The 26,255-nt window shown below is 37.9% G+C and overlaps 1 protein-coding gene and 1 long non-coding RNA gene across 18 annotated transcripts in view; one reads left to right on the plus strand and one right to left on the minus strand.

Moving 5' to 3' along the window:
* Nucleotides 1-8,248, plus strand: part of LOC129623419 (uncharacterized) — a 28,442-nt gene extending 20,194 nt beyond the window's left edge. The window contains exon 3 of the long non-coding RNA XR_008700533.1: nt 7,879-8,248. This is a non-coding gene — a long non-coding RNA (uncharacterized LOC129623419). The remainder of the gene's footprint in view (nt 1-7,878) is intronic.
* Nucleotides 1-26,255, minus strand: part of TDRD15 (tudor domain containing 15) — an 88,780-nt gene that overhangs the window by 26,481 nt on the left and 36,044 nt on the right. For 9 of the 17 annotated variants that reach the window (XR_008700532.1, XR_008700530.1, XR_008700528.1 and 6 more), the window contains one exon: nt 18,289-19,244. The exons of 4 other annotated variants lie outside the window; for them this stretch is intronic. Coding sequence is in view for 2 of the 13 variants with exons in the window: in XM_055540841.1 (XP_055396816.1) it covers nt 19,216-19,244 (29 nt within the window). In the remaining 11 variants the exon portion in view is untranslated. Of the gene's footprint in view, nt 1-18,288; nt 19,245-21,416; nt 21,483-26,255 lie in introns of those variants that run through there. 4 more of the 17 variants (XR_008700526.1, XR_008700524.1, XR_008700522.1 and 1 more) reach the window with 1 other exon arrangement.

The following is a 26,255-nucleotide window of genomic DNA, read 5'->3' on the forward strand; positions in this document are numbered from 1 at the left end:
TTTTAGGCAGAAGGGAGTTATATTAAAAAAAAGAAAACTTCTATGAGTTCTAATGAGGCAGTCAGTATTGGATTAAATGCATGCAAGGATATCAAAAATATTTTTAAATGAATCTTTTAAATGAATAAACATATGTGTGAATGGAGAGCGTTGGAGTAGGCATCATAAACAGAATAAAAACAGACACCTTTAGTATTCTCACTCTTCAGTATTTTTTATAAAACCATCATGTACTACTACTCCTTTTAGCATTTATGGCCTCTAAAGTCTTAACGCAGCCCTAGGGACAGACCATTTTTAACCAGCATGGTGACAGTACATAAGTGAGAGAATCCCAAGGGAAAAGATATTTTAGGGACAATATCCCTAGCAGACCTCCATAGCCAACAGCATTCAAGTTTGTTTTTTAATTCTAATACCTGTTTTTTTAAGAATGGTGTCTCTATCTTTAAAAAGCTTTATTATATAAAAATAATGGAAAACATTTGGATTTTACATATTTTAAGAGAAATTTGTTTAAAAAATATGAAGTATATTTTATAGGACTTTACATATCCCCATAGAAAAAAAAATAATTTGATAAACCATGTTCTAACACAGAATATATGTGTTCACAAATTCACAAAAACTTTAAACCTAAAAAAGCTTTTAAAATTAAAACTTCATATATTTATATTTTATCCAAAATTTGCTTTTAAAAATCCATTTCTTCCCTCAAAAGGTGCCTGCCATTCTACACCCAATTCTAAAAATCCTGTCACAGTATCCTTTGAACCACAAAGCTCAGAATCAAACAACACCTAACATTTGTACTACCAGCACCTTAACCTTACAGTGTGATTTTCAACAGCCTCGTATTGTCCCTGAGTATAGGAAAAGTATTCTGTTTATTGGAGAGTGGATGGAATTCCCCTAAGAGCCAACCACATATGTTTAACTCTAAAGAGCATCCTTTTCTAACACGCCTTTTAGTAAGAAAAGGCTGAGTGGGGAGAAGGACATCTAACTGCTTAGATTTGAGACCCAGCCATGATTATCTCCTGATAGCTCAGTTGTTAAGAATCCGCCTGCAATGCAGGAGACCCCGGTTTGATAGCTGGCTCTGGAAGATCCGCTGGAGAAGGGATAGGCTACCCACTCCAGTATTCTTGGGCTTCCCTTGCAGCTCAGCTGGTAAAGAATCCGCCTGCCATGTGGTAGTCCTGGGTTCGATCCCTGGGTTGGGAAGATCCCCTGGAAAAAGGAAAGTCTACCCACTCCAGTATTCTGGCCTAGAGATTTCCATGGACTGTTTAGTCCATGGGTCACAAAGAGTCAGAGTCAGACACGACTGAGCTACTTTCACACATGATTATGCCAGAAAGGTTAATTTACTAATTTTCAAATTAAAAAATAATGGCCATAAAGTTTGGCCAAGTTCAGAATTATTTTATTAAGTAGCTTCCCCAGGTTGGTGGCCTGAATAAATTAAGGTGATGGAGATCTCCCTTTTGTTGCACTTAATCTGTGGTGTCTTCCCCCATTGGGTAATTGCAGGTTTGCTATTAGAGGTGCAAAGCTCTTAATCTTCCTCAGTATGATAACTACAGTCACACTGTCCTGAGGACAATTGTAGAAACACTCAAGGCAAAAAGTAGAAGCACATGATGAATGAACATCGGGTGCTGATAGCGCTGTGACACGGGGCATTGTTCTGATTTACTTCAGCAAGTCTTTAGAGCTTTAAGTGATTTCAACAGAGACTTTAATCTCTTGCTGCAATTAGTGCTCTCCACAGACTTGACATATTATCTAACCATTACATCTCTGGCCTTAACAAATCTCACTGCCCTTTTACTAATTTGATAAAAGGCCTCCTTGTTTCCAGAGTTGGTGATTTCCACTCCTAATATATATTCTGGCAACATTAAAACACACATAAAATGCCCACTTAAAGCTTACAATATGTGTGATATAGATCCTTTGTTCTCAGAATTCTTTATTCTCAGCAGTTCTTAAATATACTCAATGTTAAGAGAAGTGCACACAAACAAGTAAGGGTGGGAAGTAAAAAAGAGATTTTCTTCTATATTATGTTCTGTTGTTCACACTAGCTAAAAACACCACAATTATTTCTTTAAAAACTATTTCTTCATTTCCACATAAGATCTTGCAGACACTTCCAAAGTGGGTTCTTATTCTTCTATGGCTATTGCCTTTTACCAAAATAATTTACTAGACTAATGAATTTAAATTCAATAGAAGAAAACAAAAGACACATATCAAACCTATTTTATTTTTCACAGATGACATCAGAAAGGAGAGAGGTGAAAATATGTGGACATAATATACAAATAACATAACTAGATATTCTTATCAACAGCTAGTGGGGTCTAAAAAGGGATATGGTTAAAGTACTCACTAGGATACAGCCTAGACTTATCAGGAATTACTGTAAGCACAGATAACAGGTCAGCATTGAATTCCTTTTTTTTTTCTATGTCTTTATTTATGTTGTTCTTTCTTCCTTGAATGCTTTCTTCCTAACTCTATAAAAACTACTAAGCCTTCAAGGTCATTTCAAATGCCACTCATTGGTGAAACTATACCCACAAATAGCAATACCAAGTATCAATCAATTACTCTCTCCTTAGTATTCCAAAATAACTTTTCATATATTTCATTACAATGTACCATCCTAACCCCAACTTACACATCTCTCTATCACCATCACTAGCATTATAAAACAGGGTGGCATACAGTAGGTGCACATTTACAGCAAACTACATTGTCAGTAAGCCTATAATATCTCTTATACACAAACATAAGAAGTCAAATGGCTGAGAAAGAACTTACTATATCCTTTTTATTTAAAATATTTATTTATTTGGCTGTGCCAGGTCTTAGTTGGGGCACCCAGGATCTTCGATCTTCTGGCATGTGCGATCTTTAGTCGCAGGATACAAACTCTTGGTTGGAGCATGTGGGATCTAGTTTTCTGACCAGGGATGGAACCTGAGCCCCCTGCATTGGGAGTGCCTAGTCTTAGCCACTTGACCACCAGGGAAGTCCCTATATCCTTTTAATGGAGTGTTGCTGCTGCTGCTAAGTTGCTTCAGTCATGTCTGACTGTGCGACCCCATAGACGGCAGCCCACCAGGCTCCCCCGTCCCTGGGATTCTCCAGGCAAGAACACTGGAGTGGGTTGCCATTTCCTTATCCAATGAAAGTGAAAAGTGAATGCAGTCATTAAAAACATGTTCACCAAAACTCAGCAAAATATTCTGATATAATGTCAGGTATAAATGTCAAATCTGGTGGCTCAGATGGTAGAGAATCTTCCTGCAATGAGGAGACCCGGTTTCAATCCCTGAGTCAGAAAGAACCCCTGTAAAAGGGAATGGCTACCCACTCCAGTATTCCTCTCTGGAGAATTTAATGGACAGAGGAACCTGGCAAGCTACAGTCCATAGGGTCACAAAGAGACAGACACAACAGAGTGACTAACCACTGTCAATTAAAAAAAAAAAAAAAAAAAAGGCAGAAAACTGTACAGAATTTTTATTTCAGCTATGTATAAAATATATACTTGAAAAAAATTCTAGAAGAAAATACACTAAAGTATTAACCTTCAAGATCACAAAATGATCCAATATATTTATCTCCTCATTGAAATTGAAATGACTAAGCATAAACAGAGATTCCCCCATTTCAAAAGGAGGGGAATATACACACGTATCAGGAATCCCTGTAAAACTTACCCTAAGACAAAGAAAAATAAGGAAAAGGCAAATTCTAAATTATTACAAGTGAAGAAAATCCCTAACTTGGAAGGAAATTTCCCAGGGGAAACCTCCAGTAACACAACCTGGGCCTCAGCAACTGTAGGTGGGAATGGGCTGTGAAGTAACATGTGGGGAGCAAATTCTGCCAGCAGCACCTGTTTGCACACTCTTGGAAGGGTGACCCATGATACACCCAGCCTACCCTTAGAAGAGCCAAGAGTGAAACAAGAGAAGCTCTCAGGGAACGAAACTGAAAGAGGCACCCATTCTCAGGGTCCTGGGAGCCTGCTAGGCTACTCACTTGCCTCACACCACCTGCTAGGGTCTAACTAGTCGGGCTGCATTAAAAATAAAATAAAAACACTCTGAAAACATGCACATCAACATAATGGGTGAGATTATTGTTACAAGGCCATGCCTACTCTTTCCCTATGCCTTAGACCTCTCTAACTTAAATAAATAAAAATTATGTAAATCTAGTCTTTTCATTCTCACTTAAAGAAATTATGTAACTTCCAATATTAGAAAAATATACACTTCCCCCACCCCAAATGCATCCATTAATAACATGATGAGAAAAAAATAGTAATTTTTTTAAATGGACTTATATGAGATAATTCTGTAGTCTGAAAGAAAATGACCAATTTAAAGGAATTCAAACAAATACAATTTTAACTATCACGCCTGCAGCAAAAATCAAGGCACTAAATTGTAACAGGATTCTCATGCAAATTTGAAGATATTGTATCTATGAAGAAGAAAATAAGAGAGATAGATGTTAAAACATACTATAAATTTACCACAGTTAAGAAGTATGATACTGGCACCAGAATAAACAGATAATGGAAATAAGCACAATGAAAATCTCAGAAATAACCCCAAATACACTAAGAAATTACTGATTTCACTGGTAGTTCAGTTAGTAAAGAATATGCCTGCAATGCAGGAGACCCGGGTTTGATTCCTGGGTCAGGGAAGATCCCCTGGAGAAGGAAATGGCAACCCACTCCAGTATTCTTGCCTGGGAAATCCCACCGACAGAGAAGCCTGGCAGGCTACAGTCCGTGGGGTCACAAGAGTCGGACATGACTTAGCGACTAAAATCACCGCACTAATACTAAGCATTTGTGTACAACAACTTTAAAACCTCACCATAAACAAAGTTAAAAGATAACCAAATGTAATCAAAGCTAAACAGGAAGAGAAAAACTGGGAAAGTAAATTTTCAACAAGAGAAAGTAAATATTCTTAAAACATGGTGGGTGGTGGTTTAGTCGCTAAGCTGTGTCCAACTCTCGCAACTCCACAGACTGTAGCCTGCCAGGCTCCTTTGTTCATGAATATTTGCCTTCTTTTTTAAAAAAGCTTTGTATGTTATAAGAAATAAAAATAAGGCAAAATTTCCAATAAGAGTATAAATTCAACTCAACAAATATATATTGAACAGTGTATTAGTTTGCGAGGGCTGCTAACAAAGTAACACAGATTGGGTGGCATTAACAGAAAGCTATTTTCTCACAATTATATAAGCCAGAAGTCCAAAATCACGGTTTCAGCAGAGTTGGTTTCTTCTGAGAACTCTATCCTTGACTTGTAGATATGTAACTGTCTTTACCCTGTGTCTTCACATAGACTTCCCTCTGTGTATGTCTATATCCAAATTCCCTCTTCTTATAAGGACACTGGTTGTCCTGGATTACGACCCACCCTAATGACCTCATTTTAACCTAATTTCCTTTTTAAAGACTTTCTTTACAAATACAGTCATGTTCTAAGGCACTGGTGATTTCAGCACATGAAGCTGCAGCAGAGGAGAAGGAAAGAAAGGAGGAAGTCTATAACAAGTACAGGTATTTCCCACCTTTTGAAAGTTTGCTTTATGCCACTTTGCTTTTACAAAAGTCCTACATTAGTGCCTGTTTTTGCTAAACAAAAGAAATTCCAAGAGGATTTTCAATTTTATGAAGGAAAAAAAAGGGTGAAAAGAGCCTTCACCATGTTTTGCAAAGAGCCTTTATAGAGGCAGTGTACACCCTGAGTAACAAGAGTAGCACCACCAAGCTCCTTCCACAGACGTGGATGTATACTCAGTATCTGAGCATCAACACACCACAGCTTTGAACTCGGTGAACAGCTGTGCTTTTGCATGAAGTTGCTTCAGTCGTGTCCGACTCTTTTGGAGCCTATGGACCACAACCCACCAGGCTCCTCTGTCCATGGGACTCTCCAGGCAAAAATACTGGAGTATGTTGCCATTTCCTTCTCCAGGGGATCTTCCCAACCCGGGGATTAAACCTGCATCTCTTAAGTCTCCTGCATTGGCAGGTGGCTTCTTTACCACTAGCGCCACCTGGGATCTGTGCCTTTCCTCAATTCATTTTCTGCATCCATTTGCAAGGTAAGTACTAAGGTAACTGCTTCTTCAGTTGATGCCATTTCAGCTTACAAAAGATTTCAAAGGAATGCTCTACACTTGGATATCAGGGAATACCTGCATCTACTATTTGCCAGGCATTATTCTAGAAACATCAATGTACCAGACAACTATCCTTCCTTATAGACCTGACATTCCATAGAGATATCCATGAGAAATGGACAATAAACAGTAAACCTGATAAATAAAATTATACTAGAAGGTGATGAGCATTATGGAGAAAACTAAAAACAGAGTAGTTTAAGGAGAATCAAGATTGCATGGCGGGGGGGGGGGGGGGGCGCAAGTTTAAAATACAAGTCATTGAGTAGATGACATTTTATCAATGATGAGCAAAAGAAATTAATGGTAAATCACACCTACTTTAAAGAACTAGAAATGCTCAATAGACAAAGAAAAACTGTTCAACTGCAACAAGACAGTTACCATCTAATGACCAAAAAGTGTTAATACCACCAATGTAGGTCATGGTGCAGGTAAGGATTAATGGGAGTATAAATTAGTATAACCACAAAACAGTAAAGAAATTAAAGGAGAAAACATATAAAGTCCCTACAATGTATTGTAATCAAAGATCCAAATGTGAAGGGCAAAAATAAAAATGTAAACACAAAAATTACAATAGAAGAAAATCTTAGTATCTGTGAACTAATGAAGTACTCTGGGTACCCTCTATTTACAGATGATTTACATCTAATTGTACTGGCAGACCCCCTTCTAAACTTCAAAAACCAAAACAAACAAAAAACTGTTCACAATGTGACTATCTTAAACGAAGCTGATATGTCAGAAAACTCTTAGTATATCAAAGAAAGGATCCAAAAACTTGGGGCGACAGGAATGCTGTTCGTTATGAATGGTCTACTCTCCCATTATCCTATGCCCCTCAAGAAAACTTAGAAGATACTAACTTAATCAAGGAATTCAGAAATATAACTGTTGAGGGAAATGTGAGCATCTTTGAAAAGTGTTATGGTGTGCATTCTTTGTAGGGCAAGGATGCTGGTGATGATGCCTGTAAGTGACATAGGTACCAGGATTTCTATGTAATGATCAGTTCTCTGGACAGTATAAGCCTAGAAGTCACACCTAACCACCCAAAGGAAAGAACGTAGCTATAGTCAGGATGTTCTGAGTACTAATGACCTTTGATACTAGAAAACTGAGGAGAGGACTGAGATGAATGGGCAGCTTTCTAAGATTCTACATGATTTGTATAACTCAAAAACCTCTTTAATCTGATGAACATCACGACATGAGCCACCAAAATAGAGTCATAGTTCTTCATATAATCCTTAATTCTGAGTTAGAGACACTGAGCCCCTTAAGTGAAGGGATGGTGAGGTATTTAAGTACATTCCATAAATCCTGATTTTTCCCAAGGGGATAAAATGTGAGGCTTTGGGGATAGGTGTTTGGAAGATTGTTGAACATAGCTTTGAGTTAATGTTAAACCCTCTGAGTCCAGAAAGCCACTGTGGTCATCTATTCAAAGACAAAAGGAGTTCAGTCTTAGTTTTTTAGACACTCAGAGTGACAACAGTCTCAACCTATGGCCATTTCCCCAGATCCTTAATATACAGTTGAAACAGATACAGTAGAAAAAAAGAGGAATCTTCACTTTAACTCTTAAAAATGTCTATATATTTAATTATCCATTTATTTCTTTGGTTTCACCAGGCCGCAGTTGTAACCTGCAGGATCCTCAGTCCTCGCTGTGGCACTTGAAATCCTTCAGCAGCAGTGTGTGAACTCCCAGCTGTGGCATCCAATTCCCCAACCAAGGACTGAACCCAGGCCCCTTGCGTTGTCCGGCCACTGGACCACCAGGACTGTCCCCTGGTACATGAACTCTTAAAAAAGTAAAGTCTTTTACAGTGGGAAGGGCCAAGTGGAAGCCTCTGGAGTGACATCTACCTACCTAAAGAATACATTTATAAGAATACCAGATATCTCTGGAGAATTATAGAGATTAGGATACCAGCAAATTTTTGAAAGCTGCTGAGGAAAGGATTCCTAACACAGCCCTGTTTAACTCCAAGATATACCTTAAAGAAGGACAGCCTAATCAAGCAATTATGCCAATTGAAGCTGCTGCTCCAGATGCGGCCACTCCACTAAAGTAAATCAACCCAACGCCTAGCACCTGGCAGGCAGCTACTGCTCTGGTGAATTCTTTTTCTACCATCTGATAGAGAATACTCAAAGCAGCCTGTTCTCACTTAGGAGTAACAGAAGTAACTCCTCACTGTTTTGCCTCAAAGTAGGTCAACTCTCAGGCTCTATAAAGCAAATTAATCTATAGAGAGCTTGATTGTTTTCCTATTCCACAGAGCATGATGCTGGTACATTATACTAATAGAACCACATTGACGGAATAGAGTAGGAAACATCAGGTAAGCCAGATACCTTGATAAAACACTTGCGTGGCAAAAAGAGATCTGAGATAAACTCCACGAAAATACCAAAGCCTAAAATCTCAGTGAAGATTCGGAACTCGAGTGATCTGAGGCACATGAGGATATTCCCTACAAAAGGCAAGTTGCCATGTCTTGACATTCACCCCTAGTCTGTAATCAAATCTATCACCACCGCTCACGTAATTTTTTAAAAGAGGGGAAAAAGTAAAAATGTACTTTGACATTCTATAAACTATTGCCCTGATTTTCCTAATAGCAACCACCATTATCCAGAATGTTTGCTCATTGCTTACTTCTGTTTATCATCCTCATAAGATGGTAAGTTCCATGAGTATTAAGAGTTGACCTTTTTATTTATAAATATTTTCCAGGACCTAGGATGGTATCTGACAAAGAGCAAGTGTTAAAAATTTTTTTCATTAAGGAATAAATTAAATCCAAAGCACTTTTTGATATATGAAAATTTCTAATAAGATTTTCACTATACTTCTTACTATTATATACATTGTTTTGTATGTGTTTAGTGCAGGTATTGTGTTATTTTTTTTTAATATTTGGCCGCATCAGGTCTTAGTTGCAGCACTCAGGATCTTCACTGCATCAAGCAGAATCTTTCATTGTAGTGCACAGACTCTTTAGCTGTGGCCTGTAGGCTCTAGAGCACGTGGGCTCAGCAGTTGGGGCACGTGGGATCTTAGTTATTCGACCAGGGATCAAACCCAGGTCCCCTGCATGGCAAGGCAGATTCTTAACCAGGGAAGCCCCTGGTGTAGGTATTTTTGACAGAAAAGTACAAGGAGGAACTAATTCTTCCTTTTGGTAAGTTCTACAAGGTTATGAATTGACTTTATTGGTTTCTGATTTGCATATAATGTTCAAAAGAGAAATAAGTTCTATTAAATATTATGCATAATGTAATATAAATGTGACAAACTATTTACATTTTAAAAGGCTAAAATGATAATACCCTCTATGGTTTTTCATTTTGCCCAACAGGCTATTTTGGTTTTGAGTATGAATTTTAAAAACAAAAGTTATCTAAAATCTTTAGCAGGGCATGGCAGGAAATAAATGATTTTTACACGTTCCTACAAAAATAAAACTGAAAGGCTGAACAACATTTTACTAATTGCTTTTATTTCAGTGCTGAAGACCCTAGGAAATAAAAGAGGATTCCAGAAGACAAGCATCAAAAATCTATGGAAGGTCAAAAATCAATATAGTTAGGTACAATGCATCAGGTATACACCAACAGTACAAACAAAAACATAAATACAGAAGAGGGGACTTACGTGGCTTTTGTTCGGAAGCATTAAGGGAGGCTCCAGAAGTTACACATGAGATGAGCCATCAGTCCAAACTGTAGGCAGGATCAGATGCGTAGACCTCATCATGCCTAACAGTTTGGATTTACCCTGCACTGAATGCAGTCTTTGATTGACTATGGGAAGATTTCATCATCATTGTTTTTAGATACATTAGCCTGACAGGAGTACAAAGGCCAAAGCAACAGAAGAGAGAGCAGAGGCAGAGAGCTGAGTTAAAAGGTGACTTGCCATTTACAGAGAGTAAGAGAAAACTAGAGCCAAGTTCACCAACCTCTCCATGAGGTGACAGTGAAACAAAAGGTAAACTTTTCCTCTAATGTTGGGGTCAAACAGCATATAAGCCATGAAAGATTCTTCTTCTTGCGTTGTCACAAAATGTCACTTTTTGTGCGGTTGCCCATCTCTAGAAGCAAGGTAAATGAAACCTAGCAAGCAAATATGGAAAAGTTATTTTACATTTCCCTTCTGGAGTCTTTTGTCTTTCAGTTATGAGGAAATCATATTCACCGAGAACTCCAAAGAAAACGTTTATTGCTTTAGGTATCTCATAAGAGGTACATGTAGTCTCCAATCTGCACAGCACTATGGAAAGATACCAAAAACAAAGGGGTAAAGTGAGAAATAGGCCAACTTCTCCACTCATTTAAGAAGGAACAAGCACAATCCAATTTGCCTGGCCTATTAGAAAATTTCTCAGAATATCCTGCTACTGACAAATCTCTGAAAGCCTCTCTGTGGACTTCATTGCTGTTCTACTCCGCTGTATCAAGAAAGCACACTTTAGTTACAGCTATTTTCATCATGAGTTATTTTCCTTTTTATATTCTTACCTGACTGCCCTTTTTCCCACTAATACAAATCCCTTCACTCCTAAAATCCCATCAAATGAACATTACTCTAACTTTTTTTCAACAGCCCTGCGCTCCTCCAATCTTACTTAACAGAATTAGACAAGTACCCTGATCTTCGTGTGGATCACTTTTCACTTCCTGATCTTTGAATGAATCAGATTTTAATGCTTTCTTTTTACTACAACTTGCTATCCACACCAAACCTTCCTGAATATAGGTAAGGCTGACTCTAAAGAGTAAAATTTGTGAGAATTATAAAAAAATCAGAAGGGGAAAAAGGCATTTGTTCAAGTATTTTATATTTTTACCATTACTTCTTGGATAGTCAGCCTATCATAAATGTCAGTACTGGGTCTCCATCTGGTGGCCAAAGTTTCTACTTGTAAATTCTAAAGGACCTCAGAATTTTTTGGTTCATCACCCTAAGAGTGAATCACAAAAGAAAAAAGATGTAATGTGTTATTTTAAAAAGAATGCATAAATTTATTTAATTCAGAAAATTCTGACTTTCATAATGCATAAATTAAAGGCATGCTTACAAAAAAAGTCCAGCGATGTTTAGAGCTAATCTTATACAAGAAAAACAAAAAAGAAAATGTTTTGAACTGAGCACAGGGAGAAAGTCTGTGACTGTCAGAAATTTCATTTATGTATTCATTAGTCAACAAATATTTATTGAGTACATATTATATGTGAACAAAGCCCTCAATGCAGGGGCTATAGGGAAAAATACAAACAAATTTCTTTCCTTCAGACAGCTTACATTCTAACAGGGAGAGACAAAATACACACCATAACATCAGTTGTCATCAACATAAGAACATAAAATAAAGGAGAATAATAGGATAAGGAGTTATATAGGTGGAAATATACTTACTTTATAAAGAATGGTCAAGATTGGCCTCTTTAAGACAATATTTAAATAACAGACCTGAATAAACTGAGAAATTTATGGTTTTAGAAAAGGCAGAGGAACCAGAGATCAAAGTTCCAACATCCACTGGATCATTGAAAAAGCAAGAGAGTTCCAGAAAAACATCTACTTCTGCTTTATTGACTATGCCAACGCCTTTGACTGTGTGGATCACAATAAACTGTGGAAAATTCTGAAAGAGATGGGAATACCAGACCACCTGACCTGCCTCTTGAGAAATCTGTATGCAGGTCAGGATGCAATAGTTAGAATTGGACATGGACCAAAAGACTGGTTCCAAATAGGCAAAGGAGTACATCAGGTTGTACATTGTCACCCTGCTTATTTAACTTATATGCAGAGTATATCATGAGAAATGCTGGGTTGGAGGAAGCACAAGCTGGAATCAAGATTGCCAGGAGAAATATCAATGACCTCAGATATGCAGATGACATCACCCTTTGGCAGAAAGCAAAGAACTAGAGCCTCTTGATGAAAGAGAAGAGTGAAAAAGTTGGCTTTAAAGCTCAACATTCAGAAAACCAAGATCATGGCATCTGGTTCCATCACTTCATGGGAAATAGATGGGGAAACAGTGGCTGACTTTATTTTGGGGGGCTCCAAAATCACTGCAGATAGTGACTGCAGCCATGAAATTAAAAGACACTTGCTCCTTGGAAGGAAAGTTGTGATTAACCTAGATAGCATATTAAAAAGCAGAGATACTACTTTGTCAACAAAGGTCTGTCTAGTCGAGGATATGGTTTTTCCAGTGGTCATGTATGGATGTGAGAGTTGGACTGTGAGGAAAGCTGAGCGCTGAAGAATTCATGCTTTTGAACTGTGGTGTTGGAGAAGACTCTTGAAGGTCCCTTGGACTGCAAGGAGATCCAACCAGTCCATCCTAAAGGAAATCAGTCCTGAATATTCATTGGAAGGACTGATGTTGAAGCTGAAACTCCAATACTTTGGCCACCTGATGCGAAGAGCTGACTCATTGGAAAAGACCTTAATGAAGGGAAAGATTGAGGGTGGGAGGAGAAGGAGACGACAGAGGATGAGATGGTTGGATGGCATCATGGACTCAATAGATATGAGTTTGAGTAAACTCTGAGAGTTGGTGATGGACAGGGAGGCCTGGCGTGCTGCAGTCCATGGGGTTGCAAAGAGTCAGACACAACTGAGTGACTGAACTGATGCATTCCTAAGAAAAAAACGCTTTAGGCTAAGAAACCATATGTGTAAAGAGTCTGAGGTAGAAACATGCACAGACAAGTAAGTGGAACAATATGGCTAGAGAATAGTGAGTGACAGGAAAAGTGAAAGTTTGGCTAAGAGAGGTAGCAAAGGGCCCTGTGGCCACTCAAGAAGTATGAATTTTATTCTAAACATGGGAGAAAGCCACTGGAGGTTCTGGAGAGAATCAAATTTGGATTTTAATAGGTTCACTCAGCAGACAGCTATGTGAGGAACAGACTGGCTGTATGTTTGTGGGAGGGAAAAAGGGGCAGCAGGGAATTTACTAGTCTGCTGCAGCCATCCAGGGAGGAAATGGTGGTAGCTTCCACTCTGCACTCTGATGGTAGCAACACAAGAGGTAAAACATTCTAGTTTTTTTTTAGTATTTATTTGGTTGCTCTGGGTCTCAACTGCCACATGCAAGATCTTCAATCTTTCTTGTGGCATGCAAGATCTAGATTCCTGATCAGGGATGGAACCTGGCCCTCTGCACTGGGAGCAAAGTCTTAGCCACTAGGGAAGTTCCCAGAGACACAGGTTTATTTTTTGTTGTGCTGGGTCTTTGTTGCTGAGCACTGGCTTTCTCTAGTTGCAGTGAGCAGATGCTACTCTTCATTGCAGTACAAGAACTTCTTATTGCAGTGGCTCCTCTTATAGAGCATAGACTCGAGGCACACGGACTCAGTAGTTGTGACTTGCAGGCCCAAGAATGCATGGGCTCCAGTAGTTGCAACTCATGGGCTTTAGTTGCTCCACGGCATGTGGAATCTTCCCAGACCAGGGACAAAACCCATGTCCCCTACATTGGCAAGCAGATTCTTATCCACTGTACCATGAGTGAAGTCCCAGATATGTTTTAAAGATGCTGCAATAGGAATGTTTGTGAAGTATGAGAGAAAAAGAGGAATCAGGATAATATCAAGGGTTCTGTCATGAACCAGAATATATGTCAGTAGAAAATATGTAGACCAAAGCTTGGAAAGTGAAAAGGATGAAAAATAAAACATCAGAATAAGTGACAAAGTATAAGCCTCTAACATAAGTGTACCTGGAATCCGAGAAGAGACGAGATACAATGGGTAAAATGTCTCAAGATATTGTGACTGAGGATTTATTAAAACTGTTCCCAAAAATTCTATTAACAGCTAAAGTTTTTTTTTAAAATGGCACAAATCCCAAACAGGGAAATTACAGTTCAGTTCAGCACTTAGTCGTGTCAAACATTCAGGATTGATTTCCTTTAGGATGGACTGGTTAGATCTCCTTGCAGTCCAAGGGACTCTCAAGAGTCTTATCCAACACCACAGTTCAAAAGCATCAATTCATAAACAAGAATGTTTCAGACATCACTGGAGAATTTCTGAAATTTAGGGAAAATAAAAAAACTTAGAGCAGCCAAGGAAAACCAATAATATTTTGAGCTGACTTAAAAAGGTGAAAGTCTCAAGATATAGAAAGACACCTTTAAAACTCTGAAAAAAAAAAAACTATTCTAGCATTCTAAAACTTTATTAAAATTCTAGTTAGAAAATAACTATTCCAAAATTCTATATTCAATAAAAATTACTTTAAAATTGAAGACAAAATGTATTTCAGGCAAAAATAAGAGAATTCATCATAAAGCATGTGTTAAATGAAACATTAACAGGTTCTTCAGAAAGCAAAAAGATCCCAGAAGGAAACAGGAAGAAATGGAGACCAAATGAAATGGTAGATGTGTAGATAAATCTAACTGCTTAATACTATTCAAAATATTTCATGAGATTAAAAATTGGGACAGCAATAATACAAAATGCAATAAAGTGGTAAATGGCATTAAGCTGTGTTCTAAGACCCTATTGTTGTCTAGTAAATAGAAAAAATAATTTAAACTCTACTAAATCAAGGATGCATGTGTTAATTTCTACATAACTATTAAAATGAATTCTGAAATGATGTATAACTGAGGCTAGTATAAAAATATAATAAAAAAAGATTTTATATTCAAAAGAAAACAAAAAATGGACCAAACAGAAAACAAATGGTAAAACAGTATATACAAACCAAATACATACTTAGCTACATAAATGTCAATGAAATAAATACTCCATTTAAAAGAAAAATACAATCAGATGAAGAAAATAGCTTTAAATTGAAGGGGGAGGGAGGAGGGAGGAGGGTTCAGGATGGGGAACACATGTATACCTGTGGCAGATTCATTTTGATATTTGGCAAAACTAATACAATTTTGTAAAGTTTAAAAATAAAATAAAATTAATTATAAAAAAAATTGTGTATGACAGACACACCTTAAATAGAAGGACAAAGTATGTTTGAAAGTAAAAGAAGTTTGGAGAACATGGAAAATCATCCATGTGCTAATGCAACGAAAGCCAAAAGTGTGGCTTGAAAGACTAAATTGAATGTCTGTTCTCTGCATTACAAAATTAAGCTGGAAAGAGATTTTTAACACACACACACATAAACCCACATATATCCCATCAATTTTTCTCTGAAATATGTATCTACACACACATACATGCCATCAAATTTTTCTCTGAAATATATATCCAATATATCCAACTGAACTATATGCACAAAAGCATCAGAATAATGTATTAAGGACCATAGCAGCATTATTCCATATAGCCGTAACTGAAAACAATCCAAATATCCATCAAGAAAACAGGTAAGTCACAGCCATACAATGGAGTACTATATAGCAAGAATAATTAATGAACTGCTACACATAACATGGACAAAACTCAACATGTTAATAAGCAAAAGATAACAGATATAAAAATACACATGAACATATTGAGGTCAAGGATCAACTAATCAAACTATAATGTTTAGGGACTCAGCTTGTGTGTGTGTGTTAGTCACTCAGTCGTGTCCAACCCTTTGCGACCCTAAGGACTGTAGCTCACCAGGCTCCTCTGTCCATGGAATTCTCCAGGCAAGAATACTGGAGATGGTTGCCATTGCCTTCACCAGAGGATCTTCCCACACCAGGAATCAAATCAGGGTATCATGCATTACAGGCAGATTCTTTATTCTCTGAGCCACCAGAGAAGTTGTTTTTTTTAAAGGACTCAGTTTAGAAGGTTAAAAATACAAAAAGCAGCAAGAAGGTGATTATCACATATCAGGAGAGTGCTATGATACTGAATGCTTAGTAATAAAGAACGCATAAGAATTATTCTGACTGGCTGATGAGTACACGGTTCTGTTCACTTTGTGATAATATTGTACTTAACTATGCATGTTATCTTTAAGTTCTTAAAAGTTTATGAAAGTCTATTAAAACAATTAAATCCCATGGGGATTAAGGCTTAAAGGTAACACTTGGAAAATAAAAATGTTGCAAAATAAAAAAGGCAGGAATGAACCTGGAATACAATCCAAATGTAAAAGAGACTTTCTTAACTACATCTGGGAAATTCAGTCTCAAAAACAAGATAGACATGGTTAATTAAATCAAGAGTTAAAACTGCGTTATATCTTTTTCCATACAAAATGTCTAAATTGGATGATAAAGTGTTAACATAATATACAGACTGCACAAGTTAAAATTAGAAACTTCATAGAAGGATAAATTCAAACACAAAGTTGTTAAAATTCTCTATTAATAAGGAAATTCAAATTGAAATAATAAATTTTACACCCTCATACAAAAATGTATAAAATGCTATAAAATCTACTAAAGATAACATAGGGAAAAAGTATTATCATATATCATTCATTGATATTTCAGTTGTTTTTGAAAGCAATAATTGTAACAGCTACTGAAATTAAAAATACTTTAACAATCTCCATTGCTAAAAATCTTGGAAAAACGTATTTAATAGATTATCACCACGTAAGGGGTGTACACTCACAGATGTGTACTGCAGCTACATTCAAGGTGGCAAAAACTGCAAAAATAAATCAATGAAGGTGCTGAAAACAGAATTTAAAATATATCCATATTTTTAAAATTATGAATAATTTTAAAGAGTAAAAGTAGCACATTACTACAGAGAAGGCAATGGCACCCCACTCCAGTACTCTTGCTGGAAAATCCCATGGACGGAGGAGCCTGGTAGGCTGCAGTCCATGGGGTCACTAAGTCGGACACGACTGAGCGACTTCATTTTCACTTTTCACTTTCATGCATTGGAGGAGGAAATGGTAACCCACTCCAGTGTTCTTGCTTGGAGAATCCCAGGGACAGGGGAACCTGGTGGGCTGCAGTCTATGGGGTCACACAGAGTAGGACAAGACTGGAGCGACTTAGCAGCAGCAGCAGCACATTTACTAATCCTAGATTTCTCAGAGGAATTCTAAGTGAGAAAAATAAAATGCAGAAACTTGTATGATCTTATTTTTCTAAAACAAAGATATGTACACTGTATTTCTATGCTAACATCATTAAATTCACTAAAGCACTGATTATATGCACATGGAGAAAATCTAGGCTTTTATGACCTAACTTGGCAGAGATGGAAGAGTTATATAAACAGAAAGTTTATAAATTGTAAGAATAGAACAGAGAAAAGAGGAAGGAGAATATAAGCAAATGAGAGGGGAAAAAAGTGCAGGAAATTATTATACCTAAAAATGAATGATATCTTTATTCACTTATGTTAAATTATATATATATATATATCATATATATGGTATATGTATAATATCACGTATCTTCAAAAAACTCTACCATTACTTTAGGCACCTGAAATATTTTTCCTTAAAAAAGAAAAAAAACAAGCTTAAAAACTAAGAGAAGATAATTATGGGAAAATGAGTAGAAATAAAGAAAACTAAAAGGAATTTAAATCATATAGGACTAAGTGCCACTAGATGGCAGTAAAACCCTCCAAAAATTATAGTAACATTTTTCTTAACTGCTAAACATCTTTACCTCATTAAAAACATTCAAATTAGATGATTATCAGGAATGAAGTTCCTTAAAAGACAGACTATAACCTTTAATAATAAAGGAGTTAATGTGTGTGTTAGTCACTCAGTCACGTCCGACTCTGCAACCCCACAGACTATAACCTGCCCGACTTCTCTGTCCATGGAATTCTCCAGGCAAGAATACTGAAGTGGATTGCCATTCACTTCCCCAGAGGAACTTCCCAACCCAGGGATTGAACCCTGGTCTCCGGTATCGCAGGCAGATTCTTTACCATTTTGAGCTACAGGGAAGTCCTAAAGGAGTTAATAGTCATATATAACTCTCCATTTCCTAACTCATCTGAAACATTCACATTTTTTAAAACTTATTAATTATGTCGTCTGAAAAGATGACACACTTAGTATTTACTCAATATGCATTTATCTCAAATCTTTTATGTGTAAAATAAGAAGACAAATTGAAAGAATCATTTATTGAATTTTTAATCAAGTAGAACAAAATGAAAACTGAATAGAATGTTTACAAATAAACCAGTACACACTAATGTACAATAGCATAAGAATTATCTAGAACTCTGACACAGTCACATGACATGGTATCCCAAAACCAAATAACTGAATAAATAAGCCATTAGGCAGCTAATATGTGTGTCATAAACATTTTCACTGAAACTCATACTGTATACATTACTAAGCATCTTTACCACATCTATACACCAAAAGGTCTTAATGATTCTTATAACGTATTTAAGTTATCCAGTTGTTCTAGTTACTACTTCAGAGTTTAATACATAAAACTACTGTGTTATCAAGTTCACGCATCCTGCAGCTTAGGAATCTGGGCATGATGGAATTGACTTGTCTCTGCACAATGCCCATGGCCTCAGCAAGAGCAACTCAAATGCCTGGGGTCTGGAACTGCTGACAGGAATCTTTACGTAGCTTGGGTTTCTTCCCAGCCTAAATGCTAAACGTAGATTTCTTTCATGATGGTCCAGGGCACCAGGTACAAAAGTTTCAGAAAATAAGGTGAAAGTTGCATCACTGTTTATGACCCAGTCTTGTAAGGTCACGCTGCATCACTGCTCCCCTATGTTTCGATCAAAGCATTCACAAGCCTGTTAAGATCCAGGTGGTGAAGAATGACAAGGGGCACGCTGGATAAAAGCATGTGAGAATGGAAATATTACTGTGACAATCTTTGGATAATACAATATAACACAGTCTTCACTCTGGCCACGATTCACATCATTCCCATATGCAGACTACACTGTACCCTCCCCCAAGACCTGCAAAGTCTCAATCCACTATGGCATCAGGACAATCTTGAACTTCATTATCTAAATCAGGTCCAAGGGTAGATTAAGCTCCCAAGAAGTGGTTCCTCAAGTACAGCACCTCTCACCCTGAAGATCTACAAAACAAAGCGGCATGTTACCCCACACGCATTTAACACACAACTACGGAACAAGCACAGGTTAACCTCTGTATGCACTCTCATTCAAAAGGAGGACAGCCAACAGGAATACAGTAATTGCTTAGAAATCTCTTTAACCTTGCTAGCTGGATTCCTCAAGTTAGCTACATTTTCAGTTTTCCATATTGTGGCAGTAACCATTTTGCTAAATTTTCTTGACTATATCTAACGAAGATTTCCAGTCTCCTTTTTTTCAGCTTCCAACATTTTCCTCAACTTCCTCAAAGCCCTCACTGACAGCCTCCTTGAAGCCTGCATCATGTTTCCTCTTTAAGACCCTTCCAGCTTCTGTCCATTGCTCAATCCAAAAGTTAGGTCAGCCTCGCACTTCTGGTAACCAAAATCTGTTCCAGTTATTATTTCAACTTACCCCAAAGCCTAGTAATAAAAATAATGGTATTACTATGCTCACAGATTCTGTGATGCAGAAATTCAGACAGGATGGAGCACTGCTTCATAATGTCTGGGCCTTATACAGGGATATTAAAACAGTCATAAGCTAAAGCTATCAAAAACATTTCTTCTCATGTAGCATGGGTTTCTCATAAGAGTGGCTAGCTCACGGTAACTGGCCTCCTTACACAGCAGCTCAGCATCAAGCACAAGTATTCCAGTGAACAAGTTAGAGAAACACAGCTTTCATGACCAAGTCTTGAAGTCACACAGCATCATTTTCTACACTGTTTGAAGAAGAAAATAAGGACAGGAAATAGCACTGTGGCCATTTTTGGAAAATCCCCTATACCAACTAATCAAGAAATAAATGGTAAAGAAGATCAAAGTACTATTGTCAACCATGCATAATGACAGAAGGAAGAACTAATGGCTACAACATATCTGTGCTGCCTCTTAAAGCCCTATCAGAATAACAGAAAAAATAAAAAAGATAAATCCAAAGGACAAAAATAAAGACAGCAATGGAAAGAGAAAATTAGCTGATATCTATTCAAATAGTCGAATAGTCTGACCTAGACAGATTTTGCTAAGAGACGGCCGTGGAGATAAAGACACACCGTCTCATTCTAGCTAAGAGTTTGTCTGACATCTTGATCCAACTTTCCCTTCCTCTCCAATCCCAGGTAACAACTTTGGCCCAACTTCTCTGAAAGCAGAATCATGGTAGAGGATCAGAGCCAATCACTTAATATCTGAAACAGCATTTCCAAGGACATACCTTACAGCAGAGCTTTATTTTTATGAAGGAGGAGATAAGCAGGTAAAGCTCAAAAAAAAAAGGATTTACTGAGATTTTGTACAGAAGAATTAAACCAATGACCTCAGTCCAACCCCAAATGCCTAGGTAATTACCTCTCCACTACTCAGTAGAGGAGATATATTTATTTATTTATTTTGGTCTGGGTACTACTACTGGGGCCCTGAAACCCTTTCTTATCTTACCAGTTGATAAAGATAAGAACTATTTTCATTATATTAAGATGTGCTTTGCCTTTTTCATTCTCATTCTCTCATGAGCACAGAATGGAATTTTCCAAGAACCACATGACATGTGATATAGAAACAGACTGAATGCAAAAGCAAGTATGAAAATCCAGCCATCCTCCATGAAGGCAGGCATTAAATTTATGAAAATTTAAAACAATGACATTGTTCTCACTGCTTTTTTATTTCAGAAATATCTTCAAAGAATTAGGATAATCTTAAAATCACACTATAAAATTAAAATATAATTAGATTGCTGTTTGTCAATGAATTATTTTTAATCTTCAATTTTTTGACATAGTGAATTTTGATAGATATAATCCACATAAACAAAAGCTCTTTGGGATCTGCACTAGTTTTTAAGATTATAAGGAGAACTTGAGAATAAAAGTTTGCAATCCACTGCTCTAGAGAATTTATACCGGAAATGAGAGAGGCTCCTAATTTGGTGATGCCAAGCGCAGAAGGCATGGGTAACATATTGTGTTCAAAATTTAGAGACAAAATGAAATACTATACATAGAATTCACCAACCTGTTTCCTAATTTAGCTTCCAGACTGACAACCTGGCATATATCCACCAAGTAGTAGATAAGAGGACTGTTAGCAGGGAAAATGGATCAAAGAGAAGCCAACATAACAAAATGCTTTGCTCCTGTCAGATCATACCTCAGCATATGAATGGAGAAGTTCCAATCATTGTTTTAAGCCTCTTCACTAACCAACATGAGTGGACTGGAAAAAAAAAATTTTTGAGGAAAATCTAGGAGAACAAAACCAACAGTGCAAAGAACAAAATAAAACTTAAAAACATTTTTGCATCACTAAAACAGAACACAGATCTATAAAAAAAATAACCCCAGGGATATGAAAGATCCTCTCTCAGATGAGTATGTGGCTCTCCTAAGTCAAAGGGATCTCACATGTTTTCTGATGGGTCACAATTTAAGTATGAAGCATGTCCTGGGTGACGGAGAAAAGCTTTCATATGTTTGCCTTTGCTTACTTTCTTCTATCACACTGTATGTCCAACCTTTATTAAAGTATTTTATGAGTATACAAGAGTCTTGTGAATACTTTCAACTATCTTACCCTGTGTAACCGTTACAATGTGTTAAGTAGTTGAGAGTGGTTCCAATAGCTTGCTCAACTGGTTGAGTAAAATGTGGACTCAATGGTGCTACACATGAAAATCAAGGTGTCCAGAATTCTATTTGAAAGTGAAAGTGTTAGTCGCTCAGTCCTGTCTGACTCTTTGCAACCCCGTTGATTGTAGCCTGCCAAGGTCCTCTGTCTATGGAATTCCCTAGGCATGAATACTAGAGTGGGTTGCCATTTCATTCTCCAGAGGATATTCTTGACCCAGGGTTCTCCAGGGTTCTATTTGTATAATATAAAACAATTCTCAAATGATGGCCTCCCCAGACCAGCAACACCACCATTACCTAGGGATTGTTTAAAATGAAAATTCTCAGTCCTCCTTCAGAGCTACTAAATCAGAAATTTTGGCACTGGGACCCAGAAATCCCTGTTTTAACAAATCCTCCAAAAGATAGGATATATGCAGTTTGAAAACCTTTGATATAGAAGAAATTCATAGGGATATAACAATGCAAGTGTATTTACTATGTGACTTGTTCACTAATTCCCTAGTTCCCAAGGAACATTCAAAGAACATTTTCTTCACAACTGATTTAATAAATGCACTGGAATGACTCAGGGAACTCACACCAGGGCTCTGTAACAACCCAGAAGGGTGGGAGGGACATAGGGAGTGGGAGGGAGGGGACATATGTATACCCATGACTGATTTATGCTGAGGTATGGCAGAAACCAATGCAACATCATAAAGCAATTATCCTCCAATTAAAAGGAAAAAAAAGAAAGAAAGAAATATACTGGGGCAAAGGTTCTGACTATTATCAGCATGCCAGCTATTAAAGTGAAATATGGGGCTTCCTTGGTGGCTCAGATGGTAAAGGATCAGCCTGCAATGTGGGAGACCTGATTTGATCCCTGGTTTGGGAAGATCCCCTGGAAAAGGGAATAGCCACTGACGCCAGTATTCTGGCTTGGAGAATTCCATGGACAGAGGAGACTGGCGGGCTAGAATCCATGGAGTTGCAAAGAGTTGGACATGACTGAGTGACTTTCACTTTCAATTTTCATGCTACCTTTATTATGGGTTCACTATAATCAGTAAGAATGATGGGCAATTGTTGAGGAGAGGTAGCTAAGTTGGCAGGGCAGGAAGACACTGAATACCCTCCTTCCATAGACACACCACAATTACAACTACTTACAGGACCAACCGTCTATGATATTTATGATATCGTATGATAGAATATCAACTTAAAAGACTAGCAGAAAATATTTTCAACAACTAAAGACATATAGGCAGAAACAGAATAATACAGGTCAGGAGGAGTGGAGAAACAGTACAGCCAGGACCCACATCCCCATTTCAGCAACACACAAACAGAGGAATAGTGCAATCATAGAGGTCTCCTCCTTAAGAAGTGAGGTGTCTGAGCAATTGGGCTCCCCAGTCTAAGGGTCCTGCACAGGGAAAACGAGGCATCAGAAAACCTGGCTTTGAAAACCAGCAGGATTTTTGTTCAGGTGAGCTGGAAACCTATAGGAAACAGACTTGATGCTTAAAAAGTCACATGCAAAATCTCAAAGGCTCTGAGTTCTAGCACAAAGACAGTGATCTGAAGGGACTCACCTGTTGTTAATCCTAAAGAGCCTCCCACCCATAGCGATGGGAGGCAATGGGGAACCCCACCCCCCAGAGAAACAGATGCTGTCAGCAGCCATCTGGAGACCTTGTTCTAAGAGGACACTGGTGCTGGCAAGTGCCATTTTGGATCCTCCCTCTAGCCTGTGAGTGTTAGTGGCTTACCTGTCCACCAGCAGGCTAGCACAAAACCTGAGCTCCCAGAGCCCCCATAGTCTGCTACTCTAGGACCCAGCGCAGCTCCCAAACTCCAGGCAACACAGGAAGCCCTGCAAGGACCAAGGCTTGCCCTAGCCCCAAGCTGCCGGAAGCCACACAGACTGCAGAATAATGAATTACCCTCTTGTGAGCCAGCAATAGTCCCAAGAGGGCTTGTGCCACAGAGCCAACCACACAAGAAGCCTATCCACCCTCCAGTAAACCTGCAGCCACTTGATGCAGACTGTAGTCAACTGTGCCAGGGACCAATACCACCTACCACTGTACCCACAGCAGCCCTTGCCACAACAGAAGGGACCACGCAGCACATATAGGGGGCACTCTTAGAGCATATGGCTCTGCTAACCAGAGGGGAGCATGCCTCTGGGCTCTACAGGACATTTGTTACCTAAGACTACTACTTCAAGATCAAGAAACGTAATCAAAATACCAAGCATATAAACAGAACATTGAGCTGTCCAATGGTAAAAGTTGATGACAAACTAGAAAATTCTGGTCTTGGCTATGAGTACCTGGTATTAGACTTCTCCTATTAAATACAACTGGAGACAAAACCAAGAATGAATATATAAAATCTTCAAGCACCTATGAAGGGCTGTAAGAAAGAAGACACAAGAGAATCCCCGTAGTCATCCAAGTTCTCTCCCTCAGAAAATTACACAGGCCACAGTTCAGAAAATGCAAGCATAGGACAGTAGTTTTGCTAAATTAAGGATGCAGAAATCAAAGTTCAGTACACCTTGTGGTAGGTAGAATTTGCGATGCCATACTGAGGGGGGCCAGAAAGAGTGAATCCCTCAGGCTTGCATGGTAAGCCCTTAGTCCTTAGCCAAATTCAAAACTGCAAATTTACAGGGCAAGACTCTAATTGGTTGTGTTAAGAAGTTGAAATTGAAAAGAAATTCTAGAGGTAACAAGAGTACCTGAAAGATTTCGCATTTGGGGCCAAACTAGAGCATAAGCACCCCATAAAACAACCCTGGCATTCAGTTCAGACCCAAGAACACTTATGCCATAGAAGTGGGGACCATGAACAAAGTGGAGAAACAAATAGATCTTTCCTTAAAATAAAACTGAAACAGATCTTTCCTTAAACTAAATCTTGGTATGATTCAGGTGATGCACTTGCAGTTTATCTATCTATCAGAACAAAAGTTTAAAAGACTTAAGAAGAAGAAAACATAACCCCAAAGCTGCTGCTGCTGCTAAGTCACTTCAGTTTTATCCAACTCTGTGTGACCCCACAGACAGCAGCCCACCAGGCTCCACCGTCCCTGGGATTCTCCAGGCAAGAACACTGGAGGGGGTTGCCATTTCCTTCTTCAATGCATGAAAGTGAAAAGTGAAAGTGAAGTCGCTCAGTTGCGTCCGACTCCTAGCGACCCCATGGACTGCAGCCTACCGGGCCCCTCCGTCCATGGGATTTTCCAGGCAAGAGTACTGGAGTGGGGTGCCATCGCCTTCTCTGAACCCCAAAGCTACTATAATATAAATTCACACCATCCATCATATAATTTTTTAAAAAGGCAGGAAAGACTGATCAATAACCAAGAGAAAATAATCAGTTAAATTAGGCATCTATTCATGAAGAAATTCTCAATAAACTCAGAATAGAAAGGACCTGCACAACATGATTAGAAGAAACCTACCACAAATATCATATCTAATGGTGAAAAGACAGAAAGTCTTTCCTCCATGACAGACTACAAAGCCCAGATGCGTGCTCTCACAACTTTTCAACATTATATTGAAAGTTCTACCTAATGTAATCTGATAAGAAAGGCATCTAAACTCGAAATGGAAGATTATCTAGTTGTAAATGACACTATCTTCTATGCAGAAAATCCAAAGGCACACACACGCACACACATATACGCACATGTACAAAATAGAACCAAAGAAAAAGACAGAAAGGTCACCAGACAGAAGATCAAAATTCAAAATCAACTGTATTCCTATAGATCAACAATGAATAACTGAAAAAATAAACTTAAAAATTTAGTATCAAAAGAATGAAATATTTAGAAACAAAAGAAGTTCAAGACTGGTACACTAAAAATTGCAAACACGGCTGAGGGAAATTAAATAACAAATGTAGAGATACTCCCTGTTCACAAATCGGAAGAGATAATACTGCTAAGAAAGCAATTCTCTCCCAATTAATCTACAGATTCAACCAAATGCTTATAAAAATTCTGGCTGGCTTTTCGTGAAAATTTACAAGATGATTCTCAAATTCAAATAAAAATGTAATATAGCCAATGGAGCCCCAAAATTGGAAAAACAAAAAAACTATGGAGACTTACCTTTCTAACATCAAAAATACTCCAAAGCTGTAATAATCAAAGTAATTAGGTATCAGCATGAGACTAGTTATATAGATCAATGGACTAGAATTAAGAGTCCCCAAGTAAATCCTTACATTTTTGGTCAATTAATTCTGACAAAGTTTCCACAACAACTCAATGAGCAAAGAATAGTCTTTTTTAAAAAAAGTGGTGCTATAAAAACTGGAAATCCATTATGCAGACCCAACTTTATACCATAAA

This window comes from Bubalus kerabau, chromosome 11 (assembly GCF_029407905.1).
Source record: "Bubalus kerabau isolate K-KA32 ecotype Philippines breed swamp buffalo chromosome 11, PCC_UOA_SB_1v2, whole genome shotgun sequence".
In the NCBI taxonomy this organism is placed as follows: Eukaryota; Metazoa; Chordata; class Mammalia; order Artiodactyla; family Bovidae; genus Bubalus; species Bubalus kerabau.